This window comes from Ambystoma mexicanum, chromosome 2q (assembly GCF_040938575.1).
Source record: "Ambystoma mexicanum isolate Mex_15411 chromosome 2q, UKY_AmexF1_1, whole genome shotgun sequence".
In the NCBI taxonomy this organism is placed as follows: domain Eukaryota; kingdom Metazoa; phylum Chordata; class Amphibia; order Caudata; family Ambystomatidae; genus Ambystoma; species Ambystoma mexicanum.
Window position 1 is genome coordinate 368,728,121 of NC_090924.1, and position 25,969 is coordinate 368,754,089.

The window sequence follows — 25,969 nt, forward strand, 5'->3', positions numbered from 1 at the left end:
TTAAATACCTTCTCTGGGATAAACTGTTTCCCAGAGCAGTAAAGTGAAATTGACTTTACTTACCATTGTAACTTTCTAGAACCAGCACACACTATCTTACAAGAGAGTGCTGGAGGGGTTACTTAGTATCCCCTTTGTCTAGCTTCTCATGTAACATTTTTATGTTACCCTTTCCTCACTGAATGGCTGGTGGCATTGGTTTCATTTGAACTACCATGGTTTGCATTTCCTGCGGGAGCCATCTTTTTCAAAATGGCGCAGAGCCATCTTTGACAAAATGGTCCCCGGTCTTCTTTTTTTGCCAGGTCTTTGTGGAAAGGTCCTTCTAGAGATTTTCTCTGCGTGCCAAACCAGGTTTGGTCTCTTTGTTAATTTCGCCTTTGGCGGGATTCAGGAGTGAAGCCCGCCTCTGGCTCCAGAGTGTCTGAGGTAGGCAGGAAGTGAGGGAGGTGCCCGAAACTCCCTCTTCTTAGGAGACCCAAATGCACTCTGTGGTGATTGGCTGGCTGACTGTCCGGCAAGGACAGCCACCCTTCTGGATGATGGCAGCTTACTACACTGAGGTGCACAACTCAAGTGGTAAAACAGGAAGATGGTTGTAAAAAGGCCCAGAGACAGTCCCAGCATGGGGATCAAAACCAATTGTGGAGGACTGGGGAAGGGGGTGGGGGGGAGAAGAGTGCGGGGCATGAGGACAGCCCAGAAAGGATGTCCAGCAGCCAAAAACAAAAACTCGAGCCCAGGGAAGGGCACAAGACACACCCTGTATGGCCAGACGTCATCCTAAAATTACAGCAGCTTTGTGGCAAAAATCCTCCAGCAGGTAAGAAAACAACCTATCAAAATCCCAGCAGAATTGAGGCAGGGTTAGGGTCTCTCTAGATATACCCATATACACATGGGCTGCCTAAGGCAGGCTTCCAATCGCACAGGGGAGTAATCAAAGCTTTTGGAGCCCAGCCTATCAGAATGGCACTGAAAATCACCAAAATTCCCCAGGTCCACCTACACAGTATGAGTATTTGCCAGTCTATGCCCAAGGACTGGTCTAAACACCTCCAAACTACTGCAGGGGGCGCAGGGCTTGGCTCAGCGTGAGCTCATGTTTGCACAATGGCCATTTTAAGCCTGCCCCATGGTTCCTACAAACAAAGGTAAGGCCCAGAAACAGAATAGATGAGAGCATACATAGTACCCCAATGGCCACCAATAAGGCACATTAGACTACAGATGCAGTAAATCAGATGGTGGACCCAAAACTAAATTACAGATACTTCAGCAGCGGGTTACCGGCATACTTGTAGCGTTAGTGTTACTGGCGCCCAATATCCCAGTGTTACCAGGATATTACAGGCGCCGGCAACAGTGGTAAGTTCTGATTCCATGGAGTCCGATAGGTTTGTGAACAGAACCAAATACTGAAGCAATAAAAAACGTATAACAAATTGAACATCTGCTTATTAAATGTGTTCTCAGTTCTGGGGCCGATACATTAATCAGTACCAAAACAGACAAAGTGACAACTGAAGGAGAAAGAGGCACAATTGGTTTGCATGATGGTTGCTTGAACAGTGAAGCAAGTATACATGACAAACATTGTACCTGACACATATTTTAGCTAAGGTTTTTGTATTGGCACACAATCAGAGCCACTCATGTGGCATATTCTGTCTATTACTTCAGACTAGACCCCCAGCGATTCCAAATATGGATCACTGTTTGTCTAGGCTGATTAGTGATTAGATTACTTAGCAGGTCTATGTCAATATTCAATAATAAAGTTCTTTATTATGGAGAGCTTTGTAATTATTAGCCAGCCTCCCTTGTCCGCATGGCAATAGCTCCTAGCCTAGCTGTCAATGCGGAAAGACGTTCCAGCAGGTATTTATAATTTACCCCTAGCCTTCCTCAGGACGCTCTTCAATTTCTTTTGGGGGGACCCCTTGACAGTTGTTTCATCCTGTGGGTGGCAGAAAAAAACCAGTAGAGAAAGAGAAAGGGGCCTCTCCAGAGCTCTTCTTTCAATGAGCTGTGTATTTTCTAGAGCAGGTGGGATCCGTGGCAGCGCTGGATGTGGTGTGGAGGAGAACTGCGCTGTGCAGGGGCGGTGGTTGGCTGCCTCAGATGTGGTTTCAGGCTATGGGAGTATTGTGGATGAAAAAAGAAAAAATGAAATCTCCAGCTGTGGGGCTGGGTCGGAGCATCTGGAAAATGCACTCGGCTGAGTGCCTCGCCAGCAGAGAGCTGTGAAGGAGAGGAATCCTGCGGGGTGGGTTGCTGCGTCTGTGGCAGAGCGGGAACAAAGAGGTACCGTGCTGGCCTGCGCTGTTGCCATTGTTGTCCTACAGGACTCCAAGGAATAGGAACCACTGAATCACTGGCACTGTTGCTAATAGTGCCAGTGATTCAGTGACTTCTCTGACGGTAGGGTCCTGAACTCCTGGCAGGTCTTGCTTGCCGATGGTTCACTACCCCCACCAGCAGACTCAGAGTCTGCCTGTCCAGGAAAAATGCTGGTAGTACCTGATGTTTTACCAGCAACTTCCCCGCACCGGCTTACGCCCAGTGACCCTGAATATCTTTATATGCAGACTTATTATACATTAGGAATTCGCTATCAATCTGGACCCTGTTTTGAGGGATGTCATTCAATTAGGGGAATTCTGGGGGATCATGATAAACTACACCAAGTTGGAGGTGTTCCCCTTGGCGCAGGCAACATCTAGACCCCATGGTAGGTATCAGCTGACATGGGCACCAGTACAAATTAAATACCTTGGAGTGATCATGTCTGGGAACAAAGGACAGTAGCAAGCAGGCAATTTCCGAACGCAGGAAGACCAAATAGCATGCAAACTGGACAAATGGAAACATTTACCAATGTCACTGGTTGGCAGACTGGCAATGATCAAGTTAGTTATACTACCCACATTATTATACCCATTTGTAAATGTATCCATATGACGTGGAATAGCCATTTTTGGTAAAAATACAAAGTGTGATCTCAGTTTCTATGGCTCCCTGGGGCTGTTAGGAAAAATGGGAGGAAATGACCCATATAAGGGGGGCTTGGCAGCGCCACATTTTGAGATATAGTGAATGGCAGCACAGGCACAATGTGCAGCACATTAGTCTGGAAGCGAAGACACACACCCACAGGTCAAGTTCGAAGGAGCAGCAGGGGGTGTAGTGGATTTGATAACATTACTGATGCGAGCAGAATATTAGGATGATTGGCACTTCGACCCAGTGGAGTCAACACTTGTAGCATGGAAGCAAATATTTCGGAATACTGTGGAATGTCCCTGAACTCCCACCTACCTGGGAAGCAGCGGTTAGGAAACACTGGGAAGGGTTGTGGTACCTCACAATAGGGGACCTGTTTTCAGAGTGGCACTTTTTGACAATGCATAGCTGGAAAGATCGACACAGAGGCAGGTCCATAGAGATTTTACAATACTACAGATTATGCACTGTCGTCTCAAAGAGATGGGAATGTTACCAAATTGAACCTCTTGAAAACAAATGTGTGGCGTAAATAGCAAACGTGACTGGGTGCTGCCGAATAGTGGCTGCCCTTTACGAACTGGTAGTGTAGCAAATCCCAGAAACGATGCCCAAGGCTAGAGGGAAATAGGCAATTCATACTAGTAGGGAACTCACAGACGAAAACTGGTTGAAAATGTGTTCCTTTACAAAGCAAGTCTCAATGAATACTAGGTTTAAACTGATACAGTGTCAGATATTGAACAGACTGCACTACACGCCAGCTAAGTTTAAGAGAATATTCGCAAATAAAAGGAACGTGCTCGAGATGTGGGGAAGAGGAGGTAGAAGACATACATATACTCTGGAGCTGCCCGAGGCTCACGGGTTCCTGGGTATGCGGTACTTACTGAAGTGATAGATATGCCTGTCGAATGTACTCCTGCAGGCTGTTTTTTTGGGCTGTGGAGAGGCATACTGAGGAGAAGTAAAAGGAGATTTATAAACATGGGGCGTCTGCTAGCAAAAAGATGTATACTGAGGAAGTGGAAGGTTAAAGCTGCACTTAAAGAAGAAGAAGAATGGTTGAAAGAGCCAACATGGGCAGTGTGAAGAACAATGTATTATTATGGTACCCGTGTCATCTAGGTCGAGACACATTTGCTGCAACTTTCAAAACTACATGTCAAAATAAAGGCGAGTCATGGTACAGACAGCCAACATACGATGGAAATCGTGTTAGATTCAGCGATGTGATTGTAGAGTAATTTAAATGTAATGTATAATTGCCTATGCCAAGCTTAAATAGTTTCCAAAAAGACACCAGGGTGATCCCGAAGCAAGGTTCCATTTATAAACATACGGTTCCCAAACATATGCGAGAAACCTCAAAATGGATCCCTTAATTCCCATTCATGAACATCTACATTTTGTAAACATTTTCTTTTTGTTACTTCCCTTTTCAAATACAAACATGGAATGGCACTATGTTTGGCATATCCAAATGCTGTACATGTACACTAAAGTCTAAAAGGACATGTTTTGTGAAAAAACTGGCGAAACAAGCCAACAAACCTGGAAAAAGACACTTAATCAAGCCAAGTGCCTTACTTCTTTCAAACCGCTTTAAGCATTTTTTACTGAAATACGTGCAAATGTTTTACTCTGGGAGCTAATAAGAGCACACCCAATAAAAACAACGTTTGGTGCACAAAGGGCAACTATAGTCAAAGTTACAGCTGTGCCGAAAAGTCATTTTCCTACGTTTTAACTAAGGAGCCACAATTGCAGGCTGGACAATATATGTTATATATGCTTATTTTGTTTGTTGCGCGTCCATTTGGTAAATAAATATATTCACCAACAGACCCAATTTCCTTTTCCTACTGCTATTAGCTTTTTCACCTCCTGCACTGTCCTTTGTCCAGAAGCCAGTCTATGCCACATTCTCTGTCAAACACTGCACAACAACAGCAGTGTAGAGGAGGTCCCAAACACGATACACACCCCCACCGCCCAGTTTGAGGTGCCAGGAATGTTCACGCCGAAATATGGGACGTATGATGAACAAATAAACCAGCAGAGAGCAGCAGGGCTCTTCCCAGTTCCTATCAGACTGACAGCACCTATTGAAGTACCTGCACCTAAGAAACCTTGGACAGTAAGGTACCCGTTGAGAAAACCATATCGACAAGTGAGACAGAATGACGATTGTCAAAATGCAATACCAGAGGAAGCCAAGAAAGTCCTAAAAGAAGACAAATGGTGACGTCACAAGAACCCGGACTGACTCGCATATAAAACAGATGACGACCTATGAATGATGAAAAGAGACGAAACACCATGGATAAGTGACATCCTGAGTTTAAAGCGAAATGATGATGTCAAATGTTAGATGCTTATGCCAGGAGGGTGATGCAAATATTCAGCCAGCTTACACGTGTACATACGCAAGGAACCGCAAGAAGTTAAAGAAAATTGTGAGGCTTGCTAAAGCTTAGTAGTAAAATGGAATGCGGCAGGTGCCACCTATACATATCTACCTCAAGAAAAGAACTGTATAGAAGTATACTTCCACTATGCACAAAAGCAGAACTGACCAAAGGTTACTCAAGGTCTCACGAGGAGAGCTTGGCAGCAGGAAAATCGAGAATTAAGGACAGACAGAAACTCAGACGAAGGCAAGTCATGCCAAGAAGCCAAGGTTGTACCAACTGAAGCAGGCCAACAGCAGATACATTTAATGAAGAGAAGGACAGAGTATACTATTCTGAACGGTCACGATAAGCCACTGGAGGCAGATGGCTGACACAATTAAATCAAATGCTCGAATTACATGCAGAATAAGACGACTTTCACAGTGTCGGAATCACATGACCGAGCCAGCAGAAGGAATAATCCTTTCACACCTACGCATGGAATTGTGCCATGCCCAGGTGCCTTCACTTTTCCAGACCAAGAAGCAGTCTCGAGGCCAGGATACAAAGAAATAATTGATTCATGACCACATGAGGTGATGATTGATTGTTGCAATAATTGGAGGGGGACTGGGGGAGTGGACAAGCTCCCTGCACCTGGCCGGCCATTCTGCACGCCGTTAGGCTGGTGGAAAAGTATGATTGGGGTCGATGCCAACCCAATCATAGTGAGCCAAGATATCTAGGGTCCTATAGTTAACAGAGCCAATGAGACGTCGCACTTTTAGTGATGTCTACAGCAGACATTTTGAAGGAAGGGCTCAGATGCCCCACCTGACACTGTTTATCCAATCCCCTCACCTAGTTACCATATACAGATATAGTACCTATATTAAAGTTACTTTACTATAACCAATAGCATTGCATGCAACATTTTAAGCGTCACACGTCGGTGATGAGTTTTTAGTATAAAAGATGTGTTCTTTATGAAGTTCGTTGGAGTTGTGAAGCGAGAAGGAAGATCGAGCGACAGCTGTTCATGAACTCCTCGTTTTTTGTACTTGTCATTAAACAGACTCCCTTTGCCAAACTATTGAGTTGTCATTGATTCGATGCTAGAGTATTAATCTGCATCCCCATCCATCTCACGGGTGCTGCTACTTATCTTAAAGTGCTATTGGGCAACACCCAGCTTTATGGGCTGTTTGGGGTCCTAGTGCACAGCAGATGGAAGAATAGCAATATGAGAATAATGACTGAATTCATGTCGATCGAAAGTGCACAAGCAACGTGTAGCCTTTTGAATAGTCTACAAAAACACATAGAACCTGAAAAACAAAGCAATCAATTAAATAAAGCATCCATAATTTCCCTCCGCCAACTATACCTTTCTGAGCAACAGGACGCGTTCGATGTAGTCAGTCTCCAACACCTCCCTATCTGTTATGTTACCGGTGTAGGCCTTCTCCACCTCTGCACGCAGCAATGAGACCAGCTCCATTCGCAGACAGGCATCAGAAATCCGGCGGCTCAAGTGAATTCTAGCAAGTTAAAAAAAAAATAATGATTAAAACGTTGTTAGTGAGTCACAAACCACAAGCCATTCCATGTGAACACATCTGTTGGAAAAACGTATCGGGCAATAAGGTGGACCGAATTGTACTTGTTTTTCCAGGTCACTGTCTCACCTTTATGGAAAGTCCCTCCATATAACCCTTGCTTTCCCAACCCAATTTCTGTGCGCCCCTAACATACTTTGAACCCATTATTCTCACCCCTCAGCTATATGTTGTTTTAGTTTGACCCCATTACCAGAGGGGTTTTTCAAACACTCTTTCCACATATCACCCCACATGGAAAAGTATGTAGAAGGCTGTAGAAGTCACCCTTGTATGAATGCCAAATCAGGCATGTCAGAGTAGACGTGCTAACAGTGCCAGTATGTGTGTGATTCATAATGCAGACCATGCATTAACACCTGCCATTAGGCCATGCCAACACAACACTAAGCATCACAAAAAAGATGAAGACAGGAACAGACCAGCACCTCAATTATAATTCAAGAAACCACACATGCACACAGGTCATCGTTTTGCATGGGATCTCTGCCCAGCGTAATTACTTTGCATACATAATATTGATAAATGGTACCATACGTCATCAGATACCATAAGTATTCACAATGCAAACACTTCTCAAGTGCACAACCTGAATTTGGTGTGGACTGTCCTGTAGGAAACTCTGGAGATTTCCCTTCAGGCCTCTGCATCCTGGACCTCTTTTTTGTGGTAACATATTTCATTTCCATATTTTCTCATAGGAAAAGAGTTGGGCTTGCTGATATGGGGCCACTAGGAACATCGCTTCAAAAGAGCCTCTTTTGGTTCCCATTCCACACCCCTGCAATGGAACAATAATGGCTAGAATATCCGTTTCCAGTCTGAAAGAGTGAGTGCATAGTGATGCATCAACATGCAGGTAATATTCAACAGACCCCTGCTCCTCCTCGACAAAGTCCATGCACACCAGCCCAGTTTTCCTGTTTCTAGACTGAAGAACCCACCTATTGTAAACGCTGTGTGATGTGGTGCTTAATTAATGGAAGGGATGTCATGTGCTCAGGAGGCCCAGGACTCTGAGCTGAAAGGCAGAACACACAACTATGCATAGCTTGGGCTGAAGAGTTGAAACGCACATTTGTATCCTTCCCAATGTTTCTCTACATTTGATTTTTGCATTGAGGTGGAAGGAGCCACCGACCCAAAAGTGGTCATAAAATTACAGAACGTAGTAATGCACTGGAGTAACTGGTTAAAATTGGTCCATACTGAAACTGTTGGTTGTCTTCATTACCATCAGCCTGGCTTCAGAGCTGCCAGAAGCACGGAAACTGCTCACCGGTCAGGCCCTGGCTTGGCTGACCTCTTTTTTTCCTCTCTGAGCGACCCTCCCAGGTCCAACTGGGGTCCTTCCTCTCCACTACCTTTTTCTCTACCTGTGGTGTCCCCCAGGGGTCTACCCTCTCTCCCTGGCTCTTCAAAGTCTGCCTGGCACTTCTTGCCCACCGCATTGCCGTTCTATGCTCCAACTTTCAGTGCTATGCGGATGACACTCAGCTTATTTTCAGGCTACCTTCAGCCTCCTCTTCTCTTTCCCTCATCACCCACTGTCTGCTATCCACGAGTGGTGTTCTGCCAATGACCTCTGCCTTAATACCAGTAAGACTGAGATTCCCTTCATCGGCAACGCCCACTACCTCCTTTCCTGTCACACTCTGGCCGGCCTCCCTTGGCTCTCCTCCTGCTCCCACCTGTGAGGCTAAAAACCTTGGGGTCATCTTCGACTCCACACTCTCCTTCTATCCTCACATCTGACGTCTCTAAGAAGTCACACTACCAACTCACACTACCAACTCCACCTCCTCAGAGGTATTGTTCCTTTCCTCTTCTTCCCCCAGAAGCTCACTGTTTCCAGAGCTCTGGTTCTCTCTAGGCTGGACTATTGTAACAGCCTCTTTCTAAATCTGCCTGCCTCTACTCTCCGCCCTCTGCAACTCCACCAAAACAGAACTGCGTGACTTGTTCTTGGCCTCAAACCAGGGATCGTATCTCCCCAGGACTGAAATCTCTGCAGTGGCTCCCAGTGGCTGTGAGGATTAAGTTCAAAACCCTTTGTATTGTCCACAAGGCCTTCTGGGGCCTGGGGCCTCAATATCTTCAACTCTCTTTTTAAATATCTTCCTTCTCGAGCTTATCCGCCTCCAACTCCCTCGGGGTCAGTCGCTTCTCCAAGCAATGAGTTGGTATTAGATCTCAGTCTTCGGCTGGGGCCTCCCTCTGGAACAGCCTCCCTGAAACTTGAGGAGAACCATCTCCGGTTCCAGAAGCACCTCAAAACCTCTCTCTTTGCTTCTGCTTTTTCTCCTCCTCTCCCCTGCTGACCTGATTAAAACAGCAACTGCACTGGTTACCTGGTCACCCTCTGATCTTGGGCCCAGGCCCCTCCCATACCAGTCGTTCTCGCCCGCACTGCCTGCCCGGCAACCCACGCACTCTGAGACTGTTTCTGTATCCCTACAGTCCCCACTACCAGCACTTGACACCCGTCTGCACTTCCTTGCACTTGCCACTTGCTGGTCATTATTTTTACTTTTGTTATTATTCTAATTCTATGTATTGCACTGTCCCCTCCTCATCCCCCCCGCACTTTTCCCCTTCTCCCATCCCATGCACCTGCGCGATCTGAATTGACACCTGGCCTAGTAGGATCGGTGTCTGTCCTCCCTTTGTCCCCCCTCCCTTGCCTCGTCGCGCCTCAATACACTTGTGCCATATCATATCATAACATTAAAGTTGGGAATACAGACAAAGCTTTAAAGAGAAGGGCCATGTCATCCTCACTTGTTCCCCATTCTTAACACATATGCACAACGTTGATTTGTTCAGACACCTTGTGCCACATGACCCTATCATCAGTTACATCTGTGCCCTGCAAGTACCAGTACAGACGTGCATACACATTCAATTAGCGCGCAGAGATGTCAAACATTCTTATTATCAACTGCCTCCCACAGCCGTCTGCCCTTACATGCCTGCCAGCAAGTACACTGCCCAATAAAGCTTCAGCAGCCTCGAAGTCTGTAAAAACAAAATGGTTAGACTGATAGACACCCAGGAAATCAAACCAAAGCAAATACTGGCGTAAAACGTACGGGCCCATTTCAGAAAGTATGTGTACCTATTTGCCCACATCTGGGAATACCTGCCGCCACATGTCAACAACAATAATTAATTGATTCGGTGTTGTTTTCAAATACAAAAGGGCAGTGGGAAAATGGGAAATTGATTTTTGCAGTATACATAGTTTGATTCGGTGTCGCTTTTTTCTCTGGAGCATGTACCTGATCACACCATCATTTTCTAAGGAATAGGAATAATTATTTAATTTCAAATTAGGTAAGGAACTTTGGTTGGGTGAGGTTTCTGTTTGCTGCACGGATAATATAAAAAAAAACATTTTCCTAAAGCAAATTGCAACCAGTGAATTTCTTAGTTTTCTTACTTCGGTTGCAAAACATGAGCTCCACCTTAAATATCATATTGTCGCAGATAGCACAGGAATCACTACAAATTTCAAAGACAGTCAAATGCTTTTAACTGTAGGGTCTGGAGGATAGCTCAGGGGCAACACGTTTGTCTTGGCAGCAAGACAACAAAGTGCAACAGGTTTGAATCGGGGTCCCGCGCTTAGAGACTGGTCTCTGGTTTGAAGCACGTTATAAAAGATTGATTAATTATTGTCTATTCTGTAGGCCCTAGGGCGCCCCCCCTTCTCCCTCATCTTCTATCGCACCTGCTCCTTTACCCAGGCGTCCCTGATCCAGGTTAGTAGATACAGAAAGTTGACCACTACTGTAATTTGTTCTTATTCTTGAAATGTTGACTTGAAGGCAGATTTTGCCATCTTAAACTAAATTTCCAATGGAACTCCCTAATTTTCCCTATTCTAACCAGTTACTTGGTCTACTGGGAGTTGGCGAATTTTGTGCTTTACAGACACTATGTTGGGTTCAGTTCCACTTCTATCACGCTCGCTCTGCTCTGGCTCATGCCCTATTCCTGACTCCAAGCTTCCGTCCCTGTGACTTACATTCTTTCTATGCCACACCCCACCCATTGATTTTACTCCTCCCTCCTCCACACTACCCAGTCGCCCTCTTTTCACTCAGTACCATTCGTTTCACAATCGCACCCTACACTTAACTCCCCTAACCACACTTGTCACCCTACCACAACTCAAACTGCAGTACTAATCCACCTCCTTAGCCAATACATCACCCAATAGCCTCCACACTCCCTCGCTCCTTCCCCTCTCCTGTTGGTCTCTTGGTCGTCCACCTCCTCCACCTCTGAGCTCCCCTTAATAACTAACACCACCTCCTGCTTGTGACCCCTTCCTTTACTGGTATCTATCCCTGGAAATCTCGCCCAGACTTCCCCACCCAGGACATATTAGAAAAATGTAAAGTTATAAGTCCAGGTTAAGCCCTGCATACTTTTTCCAAACAGCTGCAGAACAATGACAACCGAGGAAGGCAATCGTTTGTTTAAGCACAATGGGTACGCGTTCTCTTCTTTCCCACTGGTTGCCTAGGATTGCGAGAGTGGTTTCACGTTCTCACCTGCATCTCCCAGCCTCCCCGCACAGTCCTCCTGCTGGTATGTCCGAATGGGCTTCTCTCAGCGACTTTCTCTCCTCACGGGGGCTCGCATCTGGCATAGGACCGCAAAGGTGCAATGTCGAGTTTCTGCCTTTTCTTCATGAATATAGGGTGTTGGTTTATGATTCCAACTTTGATGCATTCAATTGAAAAATATGAAAGGCCCCAACAGCGGGCCTTTTTGAACAGCCAGTCAGTCCCAAACTCTTCCGCAACTAAAACATCCTATCCCTTTCAGCCAGTGCGGTAGCACTCATGTCCACGTACAGCAAAACTCCATTGATTCAGACATCCCTGTTCTCTTAAAAAGTACCTCATGAAACTAGGCTCTGAAGCACCATGACCAGAGTACCACCTGCTGGTCCCATTTAGTAAAGCCTGCCTCCCCGATGATAGCTTGTACACCCTCCTAAGTGAGAAACCATCAATTCTTTCTTGACGTCCAGCTTTGCGATCCAACAGATGGTAGGAGATCAGATTGTCAGAAGCCACCTCAGTGAGATACGTAGGACCCTCACACTCACAGGATGCCTCAAGCTTTTTTTCCAATGGTAATTGCTGCTGTATCAGCCGGTTTTATCCTGATCAATAGAGTACTTCGAATTTTTGTCTCATTCTCAGCCACTCAGCTTCCAATATTTTCAACTGGGTACTTGCTGCCACCAGATGCTGTAATTTACCACACTGGTCCAATTTCTCCACTTGGTCAACAGTAGTCTGCAAACGGGGATTCCCCTCTCTTCAAAAGTGCTTTGTGCTGATCCAGAGAATGGGGCCATGAAACCCTCTGGCTCTGCTTACCCCTCCTCGCTGCCATAGCAATAATTCACCACAATGCACTGCTCACTTTCCCACAGCCGCAAGAGCAGCCTGGCAGATGTGTAACACAACATGAGGGCCATTTACTGCCCCTCCTGGTCCCCCAAACTCCCAGAGTCCTCTCTAGAATGTGGTCTGCAGCAAAGTCATTCCACTAGCAACTGCTTAATGTAGGTTAACTCGCAGACTATCAGAGCAGCGGTTGTTTCTAGGGTCAGCCTACCGGTCCGGGGTGCTCCCAATACTACTGGTCTGACCTAGGGAAGTGTACTCTCACAGGTCTCCCGCTGGGTCATTCATCACGTGATGGTCTGAATGTCTAATTTTCCATTCCCTGATCTACAGTGATCAGCAGTGCGACTGGATTTCCATCACCAGCAGACTAAATTAACTTATTGGGGTGAAACAGCCCAATTACCTCATGTTCCGCCAATCATTCCATCTTCAATGAAGCTCGCTCATGCACTGTAAGGTTTCCAGGACCACACAAGCACGGAGGGTATTTCAGGAGCCAATATAAGAAGTGGCCATCTTCTCCTGAACCCCCCCCCCAATCAGTAACACATCCTGTATATGCTATGAATATGTAAACAACAATAAAGGGCTGCTGATACAATGTCTATTTATATATCTGGAGTAGGGCCAACAACACAAACACATTATATAAAATCAGTCAATTAACAGTGTGGTAACGCAACAAATCCTCACCTATATCCAAAAGAGAATGTTTATTGTCAATATAAAAAATATTTTTGGGACAAATAATGTATCAAATATATGAATATCTAAAAGATGAGACAAAATACCCAGTTATTTTACAGACTATAAGCAAAAGAAATATCATTTGACAACCAAGTACATAAAAATATCCGAATATTCATCTCTTTTTGGAGTAAAATGATACTTCACATTTGACAGTTGGGCAGTTTTTAAATACAGCAAGAGCCATACTCATTAGGAATGATGGCCTACTATGTAATATATTCTATTTTTTAGGCATGGAAATAGCCTGTACACTTATAGATGTAAATGAGTTTAGAGGATTTCTTCCTTGACTCAAAAAGATATGAACATTTTTTTTTTTTTTTTAAAAGGTATGATCGACATGAATAATATCTAAGCTTCGATTTACCAGTAACTGATAAAGTGTAGATAAATAAACCTACAGCTTATCATTTACAGTGCTGGGGACAATGAAGTACACATTCCTAATATACCTTGCACTCGTTTAAGTTTTATATACATTTTAAATGATGCTTTTCGAATTTACATAAAAAATATGGTTTAGGTATTTCAGTTGCAGCGGAGAAGACTACAGCCCTGGCATACGGGTAGTATAGGGGAAAACCTGAGTTAAGTTCCCAATTTCGGGAACTCGCATCCCCTGCACACGGTTTGTGGCTCAAAAACGTAAGTCAAGCTTTTTTTGAAAATGCTTATCTTGTAATAGGGTAGCTGTTGAATAAATTCATTCATAAATGTTTACAAACAATTTCACAGCATTCATATTTCATTTTTTTGAAAAAAACACAAGCTTTCTTCTTCAAATATGTTTTTTTTATTGACCATCAATCTCTCATTCAGGGGCTCTTATTTTTCAAAAACAGTATCTACAATAAATATATATTCAATTAGATAAGTATATGTTTGTTCAAAATTATCATTTTTATCATTTTTTATCATAAATATCGAATTAGTGCTTACTTCAAACTTTATTTCAAAAAGTACTCCCGAGTCGCTGTCACAACCTTATCCCCAGACTGTAGGACTCGGGCACCATGGTCCCCGCCACAGTCCTTTAACAAGGCAAGAAAGGCCCACTTTGGCCTGTTGCGGGTGCCTTGGACGCAATACTGGTGCCGTTGGCATCAGATTCACTTGGCAAGCATGAGTTCCAATGGACAATGGGTGAACACGGCTGCCCCCACCAGGATCACAGAGGAACTGCAACAAGCAGCCTAGCATCAGGGCGGGGTCCGCCCCAAAGGCACCTGCGATACCTGCCGGGTATTTAAACCACGCCCGACCTGAAGCACGTGCTTCGCGTTATTCTGCTCTTGCAGCGTGCCGCTCACCGGGTCCTAATCTGCATCCTGGCCTGCCCGGACGAGAGACTTCAAGACACTGCCATCCTTACCTGGTCAGCTCCAGCTCCTCCATCCAGTCGGGGCCTTCAGGGACTTCTCCATCGTCCTCCTCCTACATTCCTAGGAAAATAGAGGCAAGAATCAGAAGCTACTTACCTGGCTCTCCTGGAAGGCCTCTGCCACTCCGAACATCCTCGGCGTTTGGTCCCATCTATTGCTGCTTCCAGGAATCCTCCTCGACCTGTAAAGAACAGCAGCACAGGTCAGATCACTTGCAAGGACGCTTTCAGCGCCGCATCCAGCGCATCCTTACCTTCTCGAACTCTGCCGTCAGCTCTCTCCATCAGCCTCTGCAAGACAAGAGAAGAAGGTTTAGAGCATTCATCAATAAAGACATTATTCTAAAATCTCTAAAAGAGTTACCTGAAAAGTGGAGTCGCAGCTGGTCTGGACTCCGGGCTGTCGCCAGTGAAGTAACTCGGCGGGCCAAGCCAACAACGACGCACCCCTCCCCATCGCGGCAGGACGGAGAGCACAGCATTCCGAAAATCAAGGTGAGAGAATTCCCAAGGGGAAAGAACGCAAGGGGAACACCGGGAGGTGGGTCTCTCGAGGGAAGGAGAAGTTGCTAAAATCCATCTGTTTCCTAGAACGAATTCCTGATAGAACGAACCCCGGGGAAGGTGCAGTGTACCCAGAAGCGTACATACCAGTCGAGAGGCGCCCCTGTGGATGCAAGGTGAGCATTACAGTCGGAGTCTGCATTGTTTGCAAGAAGAAATGCCCTTCACTGTTGCTATACTTCTTTTCTATATATTCAGTATACCATAACATGTTTGATGAACAAAACACATTTTGCTAATTGGATTAATCGGTTATATAAATTTGCAATAACTACTCTCAATCAATATCATTTGAATGCATACCTGTTTGATTGGACGGCTATAGGGACATAGTCCTATCCATGTATTCAAGATCTCATTCCTCTGTTGATTACACAAGTTTCTATTTCTGTGATTCTCCACCTTAGTCAGATGTACCTAGATGGATAGATTTAAATAAGAATCTAGTATGTTGAACTCTGGTTTTATTATCTACTTCATAGTGTTCAAGAAGCATTTTACTTACTCGCATGGTCTTTGTCTAGATTTAACTGCATTGTTAGGGGATGTGTTACTCTCCATTTCACAGCTTAATTTCATTCATCTAACTGTAGGTTCCATTTTGCGAATCTGTTAGAATAAATATCTTTTTTTATGAAAAAGGAAATCTAACACGACTGACAGTTATTCTAATCAATCTAAAAATTACCTGCGTCTTCTCAGGAGAAGAGCAAATAAAGGAGGAGATGAATTTTGGTATTCTTCCCGAGTCCCAATCCTGTGTTGTAAAGATAAGATCTTCCTATAGGATCGGTTAAAAACAAATCTATGTGGTAATAATCTTTTGCTCTTGTGGTAAGTATAATGTAAAAGCCCTATTTATGAAATCATGAATTACCTGCGTCTTCAACCAGCGTTTTCACTGAGGTTATGGTTGCAATTTCGCGAGCATAGCAATTGCAAAAAGGCTGCTTTAAAAAGGGGCGTCCTGACGCATTGCTGAAGTCATCGTGTATTAAGTCGATGACGTCAAAAATGTAAACATTGTGGCGTATTATTTTCTCATTTATAAAATCCACCAGTGTTGTCCTATGTAAGTTGCAGATCTTGTAGAGATAATATATGGAATGTATGTTGTTGCATTATCTATGTAATCTAAAAGAAAAAAATATTTTTTTTGCATTCAAAAGGTTTATAATGCCATGATACAGCGTTGTCAAATTAAAGTATGTGTAAAAAATAGTTTGTTTTTAGTTAGTTTGTTTTGTTAGCTAGGGAAACCCAAAGAATAGGAATAGATTTTCTTCTTATGCATTAAACCACTTGGTCCATTTGACAAACACCAGTCTGCATCATTCTTCTGACCTAGTACAGCTTTTACAACGCACACTAGTATAACAAACTCTGAAAACCAATAATCACGTAACCGTAAAAAGAAAGTTGATGATGATATTTGGAATTCTGTTATTTTCTTTTTTACAAAAGAGTGGAGGTTAAACCAACAAAAATCTAAAGTGAACAAACATCAGAAATAATAACGTTATGTAACATAATAAACTTAATAAATTTAAAAAATATAAATTAAAATCACCCATACACTTAAAAGCATACATTACCATAAAATCATCACAATGTTATACATAAAAAGAAGGTACTCTAAAATGCAAAATCATTCAAAAGTGCATTAAATGTAGACAGACAATATATGTTAAAAGAAATCTATGATAGTGGTTAGGGTGTATAGTTGTACTGCGCAAACAGACTTATAATTCGTAATAGTCATTACTTCCTAAATCAATTCCAATCTCATAGCAAGGTTAAAAAATATAAGCATGAAGCTATCCAGTATGTGATAGGTGATTTATTCCAAGCACAGCCGACACGTGTTTCGACCAGAAGGTCATTTTCAAGGCTGTTAGTGATAAAGTTGATATAGTTCTAACACCATAAATAAAGTTTTTAAAAAATGGCATACACATTTGTTCACATATGATGAGTCATAGTCATCAAATCATGGTCAAAACAATATTGATGTACAAATATGCAAGTAGTCAAAATGATTCAGAGCAAATATGCATGGTAAATAACATCAAAATCGGGTGTAGATACCCATAACCAGGCACGCACAATCATGTGGAGCGAGAGCACATGTGGAGAAATAAGACATGAGATTCCTTAGCACATGGTCACACTTCAATTGACATAGTATTGTTAAGAATCTCAGTTTGTTAAGTAATGTATAGATCACTACCAATTTTTCATATTGTTAAGAAATGCAGAGATCACTTCCAATAAATTGTATTGTTGTTAAAATTCAATCCATTCGATTATGTATGATTCGTGTATGAGATGGATAGATGTGGAGAAGCCTATATATTGTAACATTGCTGAGACTCATTACCACACATAAATATACCGTTTGTGTGTGGTATAGATCATGCAAAAATGGGTAAGATGGTAACTCACCCAAGAAGTAGTGAGGGTTAATCATAAGCATTCGAAAAATAGAATGAGGGAGAGCAATCTCGGTATACAGTAAAAATCAATAATTCATCATATAATGTAAAGCAATAAGCTCTGGTCTGTTAGTCTCTCAGTACACTATCGGGAAGTTCTCACCCTAAATGGTCTTGTAAGAAAACTTTGTGGGTGAAGTGGAATGTTGGAGTTGAAACAGACTGTTGCCTCTTTCGTGGAACAGAGGACAAAGCCTACTTGATGCGCGGCTCAAATGCCTAAAAAGATCTATACATAGCATTGTTTTAGTGCTCTGTTGGCACTGTGGGCCACTAATAAGCAGTAGAATTAGATAGATATAATATAATAATGGGCTATTGCCCAGTTCTCTCACCTTATGAGAATAAAGTTCAGCGCGTTAGCCTGTTTTCTCAGAAAATCTCTATTAGGAAAGCAAGGTTCCAATACCTACAACAGTAAAATGGTGGGTAATCAGTTGTCCACTAACTTAGATCCTTGGTGGGTTAATCCCACAAATATGACTAAATAATGAAGAGAAAAGTCTAAGGGAGGTGTTACCATGAATTCTGAGAAAGGGATAAATCCCTGCAGGAAGCCTGCAAGACATAATGGCCTTGCTAGGACGAGCGAGTATTATTTACATCTCTGACTTATGCGCGCACTGGCGGTCAATGACGTCATGCGCATGCACAGACGCGTCCATTCCCGCTAATCTAATAGCAGAGATTAAATATGAAATACAATTTTGACGAGGAGTTGTTATGAAAACCTAGTGAAATAAAAAAATGTGAATATGTAATAGTATCTTCAGAGGTAATTAAGTATCATACTAAAAGTTGTGAAGTGAAATGGAGAATAAACGGTCAAACAGGACGAAAGCATAATGAATGTAACATTATTTACAAAAGGTTGCCAGTCTACAGGAAGAACAACAATTTAACCAAGCTTGAAAAAGAGGCCCTTGACAATTTGTGTGAGGACACTAGTCTAGTTGTCCGAGAAGCAGACAAGGGGGCTAACATTGTACTACTGAATATGAAAGACTATCTTCATATGAGTTCAATGCACCTTCAATCACCAGGTTGCTACAGGAAGTTTCCTAATAACCCTACCAGGACTATTCATGACTTACATACAATGTTAGAGTACTGGCACAGCAAAGGCAATAATATGGATGATGAGAAATCTTTTTTGAAAATATGTGACCCTGTAATTCCGGTCATGTATTTATTTACCCAAAATCCATAAGGCTTATGATACCTTGCCGGAAGTGAGGCCCATAATGAGCGGGCTCGGGTGGGTCACAGGAGGACTCTCTAGCTACATTGATAACATACTCAAAGACTTTGTGATACAGATGCCGATTTATCTGACAGACTGCACGCATGTGTTGCAGATATTATCTAACATTGAGTGGTCGGAAGACTATGGCCCTCATTACAAGTCAGGCGTTAAGGGGTTAACGGCGCCGTAAAGAGCATCGGCACCGTTAAACCCTTGACGCCTGATTACAACTGTCCCTTTGCGCGTTAAAAATCCAACTCGCAAAGGGACTTTGGAGCTAATTATGGAACCGTAATTTACAGTGCGATAATTAGCGCCTTCCACACTCCCATTATGCCCTATGGGGCAAAATGGGAATGGGGAAGGGCAAATGGTGAATGGGGAATTACCGTCCCCGCCAACCTTGTGATGGGGGCGGTAATTCCACCATACACCATGCCGGAATCCAGCATGGACCATGGTGCTAACAGCACCATGGTCCACCGCCTGACTTGTAATGAGAGCCTATATGTTAGCAACAATGGACGTGACGGCATTGTATACCTCAATCAGTCATGAGCTAGCTATACGTACTATGGATTATGTTTTCAGACAGCATTCTGCCTCTTTTTTGGTACGCGTGAAAATGTTAAAAAATTCTCAGATTTACTCTCAATAACAATGTTTTCTTGTTTGATGATACTTTTATACTCAACTGAAAGGTGTGGCGATGGGGGCTAAGTACGCACCCTCCCTTGCCAACCTCTTCATGTCCAATTCTGAGGATCAGCACATCTTCACCAATAACATTTATCTTAATAACATTGTTCTATGGAAACGGTTTATTGAAGATGTGCTGATAATTTGGAAAGGTTCTGTTGCCGATTTTGGTTCTTTTGAAAAACAGCTTAATGAAAATGCATTTGGCATATAATTAACTGGTGAATGTGACAGCATATCTATCAATTTTCTGGATTTAACCATCTACATTTCTCTGGGGAAGATTGAGACTATGACATTTCGCAAACACACTGAGGTTAACAGTACATTACATGCTGAGAGTTGCATCGTAAAACTACTGTCGATAATATCCCGGCTGGGGAATTCTATCAAGCACGCCACAATTGCAGCACTGATATTTCATTCTCACAGGAGAGTGGACTCATCACCGCAAGATTCAGAGAAAGAGGCTACTCTGATAACGCTATAGCCAAAGCACGCACCAAAACTGACAGTAAGCAAAGGGAAGACATGCTCAAAGTGGACAATACCAACAAATTGACACAAGCACCAAGAAAGTTCATAGATATCATCACACAATATTCTACTGATGCACAATAAGCTATAGAACATTACAAAGACACTGGGATCTTTAGAAATTAGATAAAGACATTTGACCCTTTCTTAGCAACAAACCATCTTTTGTATACACAAGAGCACAAACTCTGAAAAATAGACTTTGCCCCTCATACATTGGTGACTCTAAATCCAAAGGATCTGAATGTTTGAAAAAAACCAAGGGTTTCCACAAGTGTGGTACTTGCACTGTATGCAAGCATGCATCCTCAGATTGTAGTGAATTTACCACTCAGCTTGGTATCAAAACCATGATCGCTGTTTTTATTAAATGAAGGACAAAGTTTGTGGTCTATGCAACTGTGTGTGTTTGCCAGAAGGTATAGGTAGGCAGCACGATTAGACAGCTACGCATCCGGATTCTAGAACACCTTAGCAGTCTTAAGAAAAAGGACTACTTATTGCCATTGGCCACCCATTGGCAGAAACACCATCAGATGGACAAAGTTGATGACATAAGATGTATTGGCCTAATGAAGGCGTCCATTGGGAAAAGGGGAGGAGATTTGAAGCTTAAATTGAGAAAACTGGAAGCTAAAACTATATGTAATTTACGATGTGTCTAACATGGTTTTAACACAGACAATGAAATGTATGTTTTTCTGTGATTTAGACTTGTACTTCGGAACGGTCATGTGTGACCTGTCAATGAACCACTTGTAATCCATTAATTTAGCTTGTGCCTTGTTGAGATCCATCCAACTACTACTACAGGTTTATTTGTGACACATGTAATACTTATAATGCTGGAGTCGAATGCATTATTTGTCACAACCTTTTTATCAATAATTTCACTTCTGACACCAGCTTTCATTACCCTGCACCAGATACAATACCACATATCCATCACATGACAACATACATATTTTAAGTATACTGTTGCTCAAGGTTATTTATGCTTGGGTCCAATGCATCATTCAAACATGACGCCAGTGTTTATTACCTTGCACCATTTATAATATACAATCACTTTGCAGCACATATATTATATGAGCAGCCTGAATCTAGATTGCTCTCTACATCACATTTGCCTGGCATGGGAACACCTTGGTCTCTCCAACCTAAATAATGTTACATTCATTATGCTTTCATCCTGTTTGACCGTTTATTCTCCATTTCACAACTTTTAGTACGATACTTACTTACCGCTGAAGATACTATTACATCTTCACATTTTTTCATTACACTAGGCTTTCATAACAACCCCTTGTCAACATTGTATTTCATACTTAATCTCCGCTATTAGATTAGCAGGAATGGACGTGTCTGCGCATGACGTCATTGACCGCCAGTGCACATGCGTGTGACGTCAGACGTGTGGGAGAGATGTAAATAATACTCGCTCGTCTTAGCAAGGCCATTACGTCTTGCAGGCTTCCTGCTGGGATTTATCCCTTTCTCAGATTTTAAGGTAAGACCTCCCTTAGACTTTTCTCTACATTATTTAGTCCCATTACTGTTACGTTCACCTGCTCTCTCCAGAGGTGTTGGGGCACGGTTGCAGCCCTCCCTGAACTTGAATCACCCCCTTTAGGCCTCTCCCTCAGTAGAAAAGCTGCGAGCAGTGGTACATGGTGATACTGCTCCTGCGTGGAGATAAGAGTGTGCGAGTGCGCCAATCTGATTGTTGTACCTCTCGAACCCAATTAACAACAAAGAGAGACAAGTGGAGTGATTTATAGACGCCTGTTCCACACTCCTATGAAAGCCTTGTGAACAATATTGAACAAAAAGGAACCAGCCGTCTCTCTCCTCATGCAGCTCTACCCATCATCCCCCTCACGGTCAGGGACCAAATAAGGACCGAGTCTGGGGTTTTGAGAGAAAATCAATGTACAAAAATACTAATTTATTTAAATACAAAATGCAATTATTGTTAAAATGAAATCAGAACATTATAAAAAAGTGTAAAACATAGTGCACTTTCACTAAAACATTAAACAAAACCACAATGTATACTCTAAATCAGTTTCTCGAACCCTTCACCCCAAAGTACAGTTTCTGTGAGCATACGCCAGCCCATAAAGCTCACCTGTGAATTATGGAAGCTAAGCTCTCCAACCTGCTACTTCTGGCAGAGGCGCGTCGAATGGGATCTAGTTCCTTCGCTGATGCCTGATCAGGATTAGTCCAGTCCAGCTGTGACTATGCTTCTCCTTATGATTGGCAAGTCTTTCTTGAGCTCTTGTGATGCTGTTCATTCTGTTTAATATCTTTATACGTTGCTCCTATTTATGCCCGCAATAATGTCTCTCTTCTGTTTTCTTCCCTTAGATGGAAACGCGGCCTCAATGCAGCTGTGAGACGCAAAACGCGGCCGGATTGAAGATGGATGCTACCACAATGTTCGACCACAGGTAAGTGATGGTTTAAGGAAAAGCGCAAAGTACGGCGAAGCAGACCCATAAACTGACTGTTTTTTCGATGTCTAACCTTGTCCTCTGTTTTTCCTTGCAGGTACTGCTGTCGACGATGGAGCGTGTCGTGCTTCGGTGCCAAAATGAAGATTTTGGCGTTCCGGAAAGTGTAAAGATTAATACTTTGTTTGCCGAAGAGATGTACAGGTAAGAACAGCTTCCCCAGTTGGTAAGTATGCTGGCAGGAAGCAGGATGTCCAGGAAGCAGGCTCTTCAAAAGGTAAGTCTGACCTCAGGCAATGGTGAGCGTTACGCTGCTTGCAAGTGCAGAATAACGTGAAGCGTCTGCCTTGAGGATCGCAGCAGCTTATATAGCTGAGTTCGTGGGCACGCCCATGAGGGCCGGCTTGCCAGCCACACCCTGACACTCCTCGAGATCCACTCAATCCACACCCAAGAATACACTTGGGGCTGCTTAATGGATGGAATGTTCAAGGTTAATGTATCTGAAGTGGTATGTCCATAATAAAAGCTTTTTGTGTTAAATGGATGTTCTTGTTTGCTTTTGTTCATGAGCCTGGTGCCAAAGGCGCCAGGACAGTGTCCACCCAGGTCTCCTGTGCATGCGACCCCTGCATGCCTGTGCCCCTGACTTCATGACCATGGACGATTACTTTCACTATATGGCATTTTAGAGCAAAAACAAAATATTGTAAAACAATGGGGATGAGTTAAGGTTCTCATGATATTTGGTTTTTAATATAATATATATATTTCATTTATTAATGAAGTTTATTATGTTACCTTAACTTTATTTTTGATGTTTGTAGAGTATATGTTTTTCTTGGTTTAATCTCAACTTTTGCAAAAAAAAGTTTTAAAATAATTTCAGTATAGTGATCAATAAAATATCAGACGTCTCAAAGCCATTTATTTTTTGGCTCACCCACAGCACCATCATTTGAAAACCATTGCCCTCTTTCTAATCTCAGTTTTAGTTCAGGTATGTGCATCTTCCTGATCACTTCTACTCCCCATCCTACATTTATAGTATGTACATGTACCATCCTTGTTGCTTTCAATGTAACTACCACATACATGCTTGAGCACTTGTGCATTCTGGGGGACTACTAATTGGAGTTCTCTGCTGGGGTATGTGCAGATTTTTCACAGGGCTATTGATCGAAGACTTGCATCTGTCTCACAGGCAGTATAACTTCCTTGTTGCTGCAATTGCTAAAATGTGTCCTGTACATATGCTAGGACAAAAGTACACTCATAATGGACTGCTAAAGTTGCCATTGAAATGTCACTGGTTTGTAATTTGGATTCCAACACAGATGGGGGTAAGGGATCTTCAAATTAGTTCCAATGCCTATTGTAACCCATGCCAAGGTAGTTTATGAAGCTATAGTTTGCGAGTGAGACAAATGCAGGTGGGGCGTAACCAGAGATTCTCAGATCCCTGTGTTTGTTTGGGTTTCGGTTGGGATCCACAAACCCATAAGATGTTCTTGCGCACAGCTTTTGAATTTTGGCACATTCTAGGGATTCACTGGTCTTCACACATTAATGAAGAAATACAGGTGGCATGAATGAGCAGACACCTGTGTACTGTTAATCTTAATTTTGGAGAGCCAAATGGACATATATTCCACTTTTCTGGAGCCCGGCGTACACTATTTCAGCGGAATCTAGGACACGTAAAAATATAATTGGACAATTACAATTGCCAATTCATGCATTAAGGATCCTCTGCTTCGGTTTTGGCTAATATGCGGAGAAGTATGCGCTGCCTATAAGCTGCAACTAATGGCATGGGAAGTGAAGATCAGAGTAAGATGGTATGTGAGGTAGGACAAACAGATTGATTGTGGGTTTCATTTGACTTTATCCACCCATCCGCCAAGGGACATAACAAATCCCGATGGTCATTCCCATTCAATATCTGCACCTCCCCGCTCAACTTCCACCCCATGCCTGAGCATCTCTTCGAGCTAGCTCTTAGGGGGATGCCAATATTTTTTCAAGCAGTCTTCTGAAAGGTAATGGCTCAAATGCAGCTGTAAACCAGCTCCTGTCTAATACAAATGTTTAACCAAGTGTGATCCTAGCTACTTATTTTATAAGCAATCGCTATGCACTTGGTTTTGTATGTTGCACTGAATTCATGTTACAGCCAAGCATTTTCAAAGCCAGCAGTGTTGGCTCTTGTATAGGCATTTGCCAGGCACTGCCATAATATGCCCAGATGCGAAGGCCATTTGCCAGCTGTTGCCAGTTAGCACCATTGTGGCAGTGCCTGGAAAAAGCATATCCCACGCCTACACAAAAGCCAAAACTGTCTGTGGCCTTGGCCAATTCTTGTTGAAGCAGGTTACTGCCCTAGCCAGCATCACACTCTAAATGTCGCTCCATCACGCTGAAAAGAATTCATTCTGTACCTCGAACGCCAGATTCATACTAATAGTTTGCTGCTGGCACGTCAAATCTAGAGAGCAGCTGTGGAGTTCAAGTGAAGCTTCAATCAAATCTATGACTTGGTTGATGCACGAAAGCCAAAGCCCTGATCCAGAGTACTAATGGAAAAGACTAGTGATTTGCCTCACAAGAGATGCTGCCCTAAAGGTGCAAGGGAATATCAACAGCTTAGTTTTCGGTATCTCTCAGCCACTCTGTTCACACTTGCCTGTTAAATTCTGGCAGCTTCTCCAGATCCAAAAGGGCAGAGTGGCTCATAATCCTGCTCACATCAAACTGCTGCACAAGCTCCTTCAACGTCCGGCCCATCTGGTTTTCTGCAGAAAAAGGTCAGCCGCAGTCAGAGAAACACAGCACTGCTGCCACCACACCCACTCTTAGGCTGCCTTATCTCTAGCAATCCCGCTTAAATTAAAATAGATGTCTCCAATCACCATTTCCATGAATTTGAATGACGAATAACAATTGAGGGGGGAGGCTGGAGGTTGTGTCATTGATTCACTGCCTGTGCAGGCATGGGGTATGGAGCGTCAGTCACCTTAACGCCAAGGTCCCCCCTTTGCCGCTCTTTACCTGCAGGAGGCACTCTTGTATGAAGGAGTTTTCCTACCACCCATGCATAGCATAAACAAACACTACACTTGCAGTACATCTGAACACAGAAAGCTCAGATGAGTAGGGGAGGAAAACCTTGCTATGTTGGATGAACCAAATTGCCCAGACAGTGCCCCCAGAACAGAAAGGCACCACAGCCGTGCTACAGCGTACACAATAACCATTTGTACAGTGCCCACCACAAAATGAATTATCTGCTAGTACTTGGTAATAGGGTTACTATTGTGTATGAGGTCTGAAAGGAAACCACTATCAAGATGGTGTAGGTTAACAGAGGGTGGGGGAAATA

The 25,969-nt window shown here is 43.2% G+C and overlaps 1 protein-coding gene across 3 annotated transcripts in view; it reads right to left on the reverse strand.

Annotated features, from left to right (window-relative positions):
* Positions 1 to 25,969, reverse strand: part of EARS2 (glutamyl-tRNA synthetase 2, mitochondrial) — a 291,133-nt gene that overhangs the window by 123,620 nt on the left and 141,544 nt on the right. For all 3 annotated transcript variants that reach the window (XM_069647400.1, XM_069647403.1, XM_069647402.1), the window contains exons 5-6: positions 25,274 to 25,382; positions 6,790 to 6,943 (exon numbers count right to left, since the gene is read on the reverse strand). In XM_069647400.1, coding sequence (XP_069503501.1) covers positions 6,790 to 6,943; positions 25,274 to 25,382 — 263 coding nt within the window. The remainder of the gene's footprint in view (positions 1 to 6,789; positions 6,944 to 25,273; positions 25,383 to 25,969) is intronic.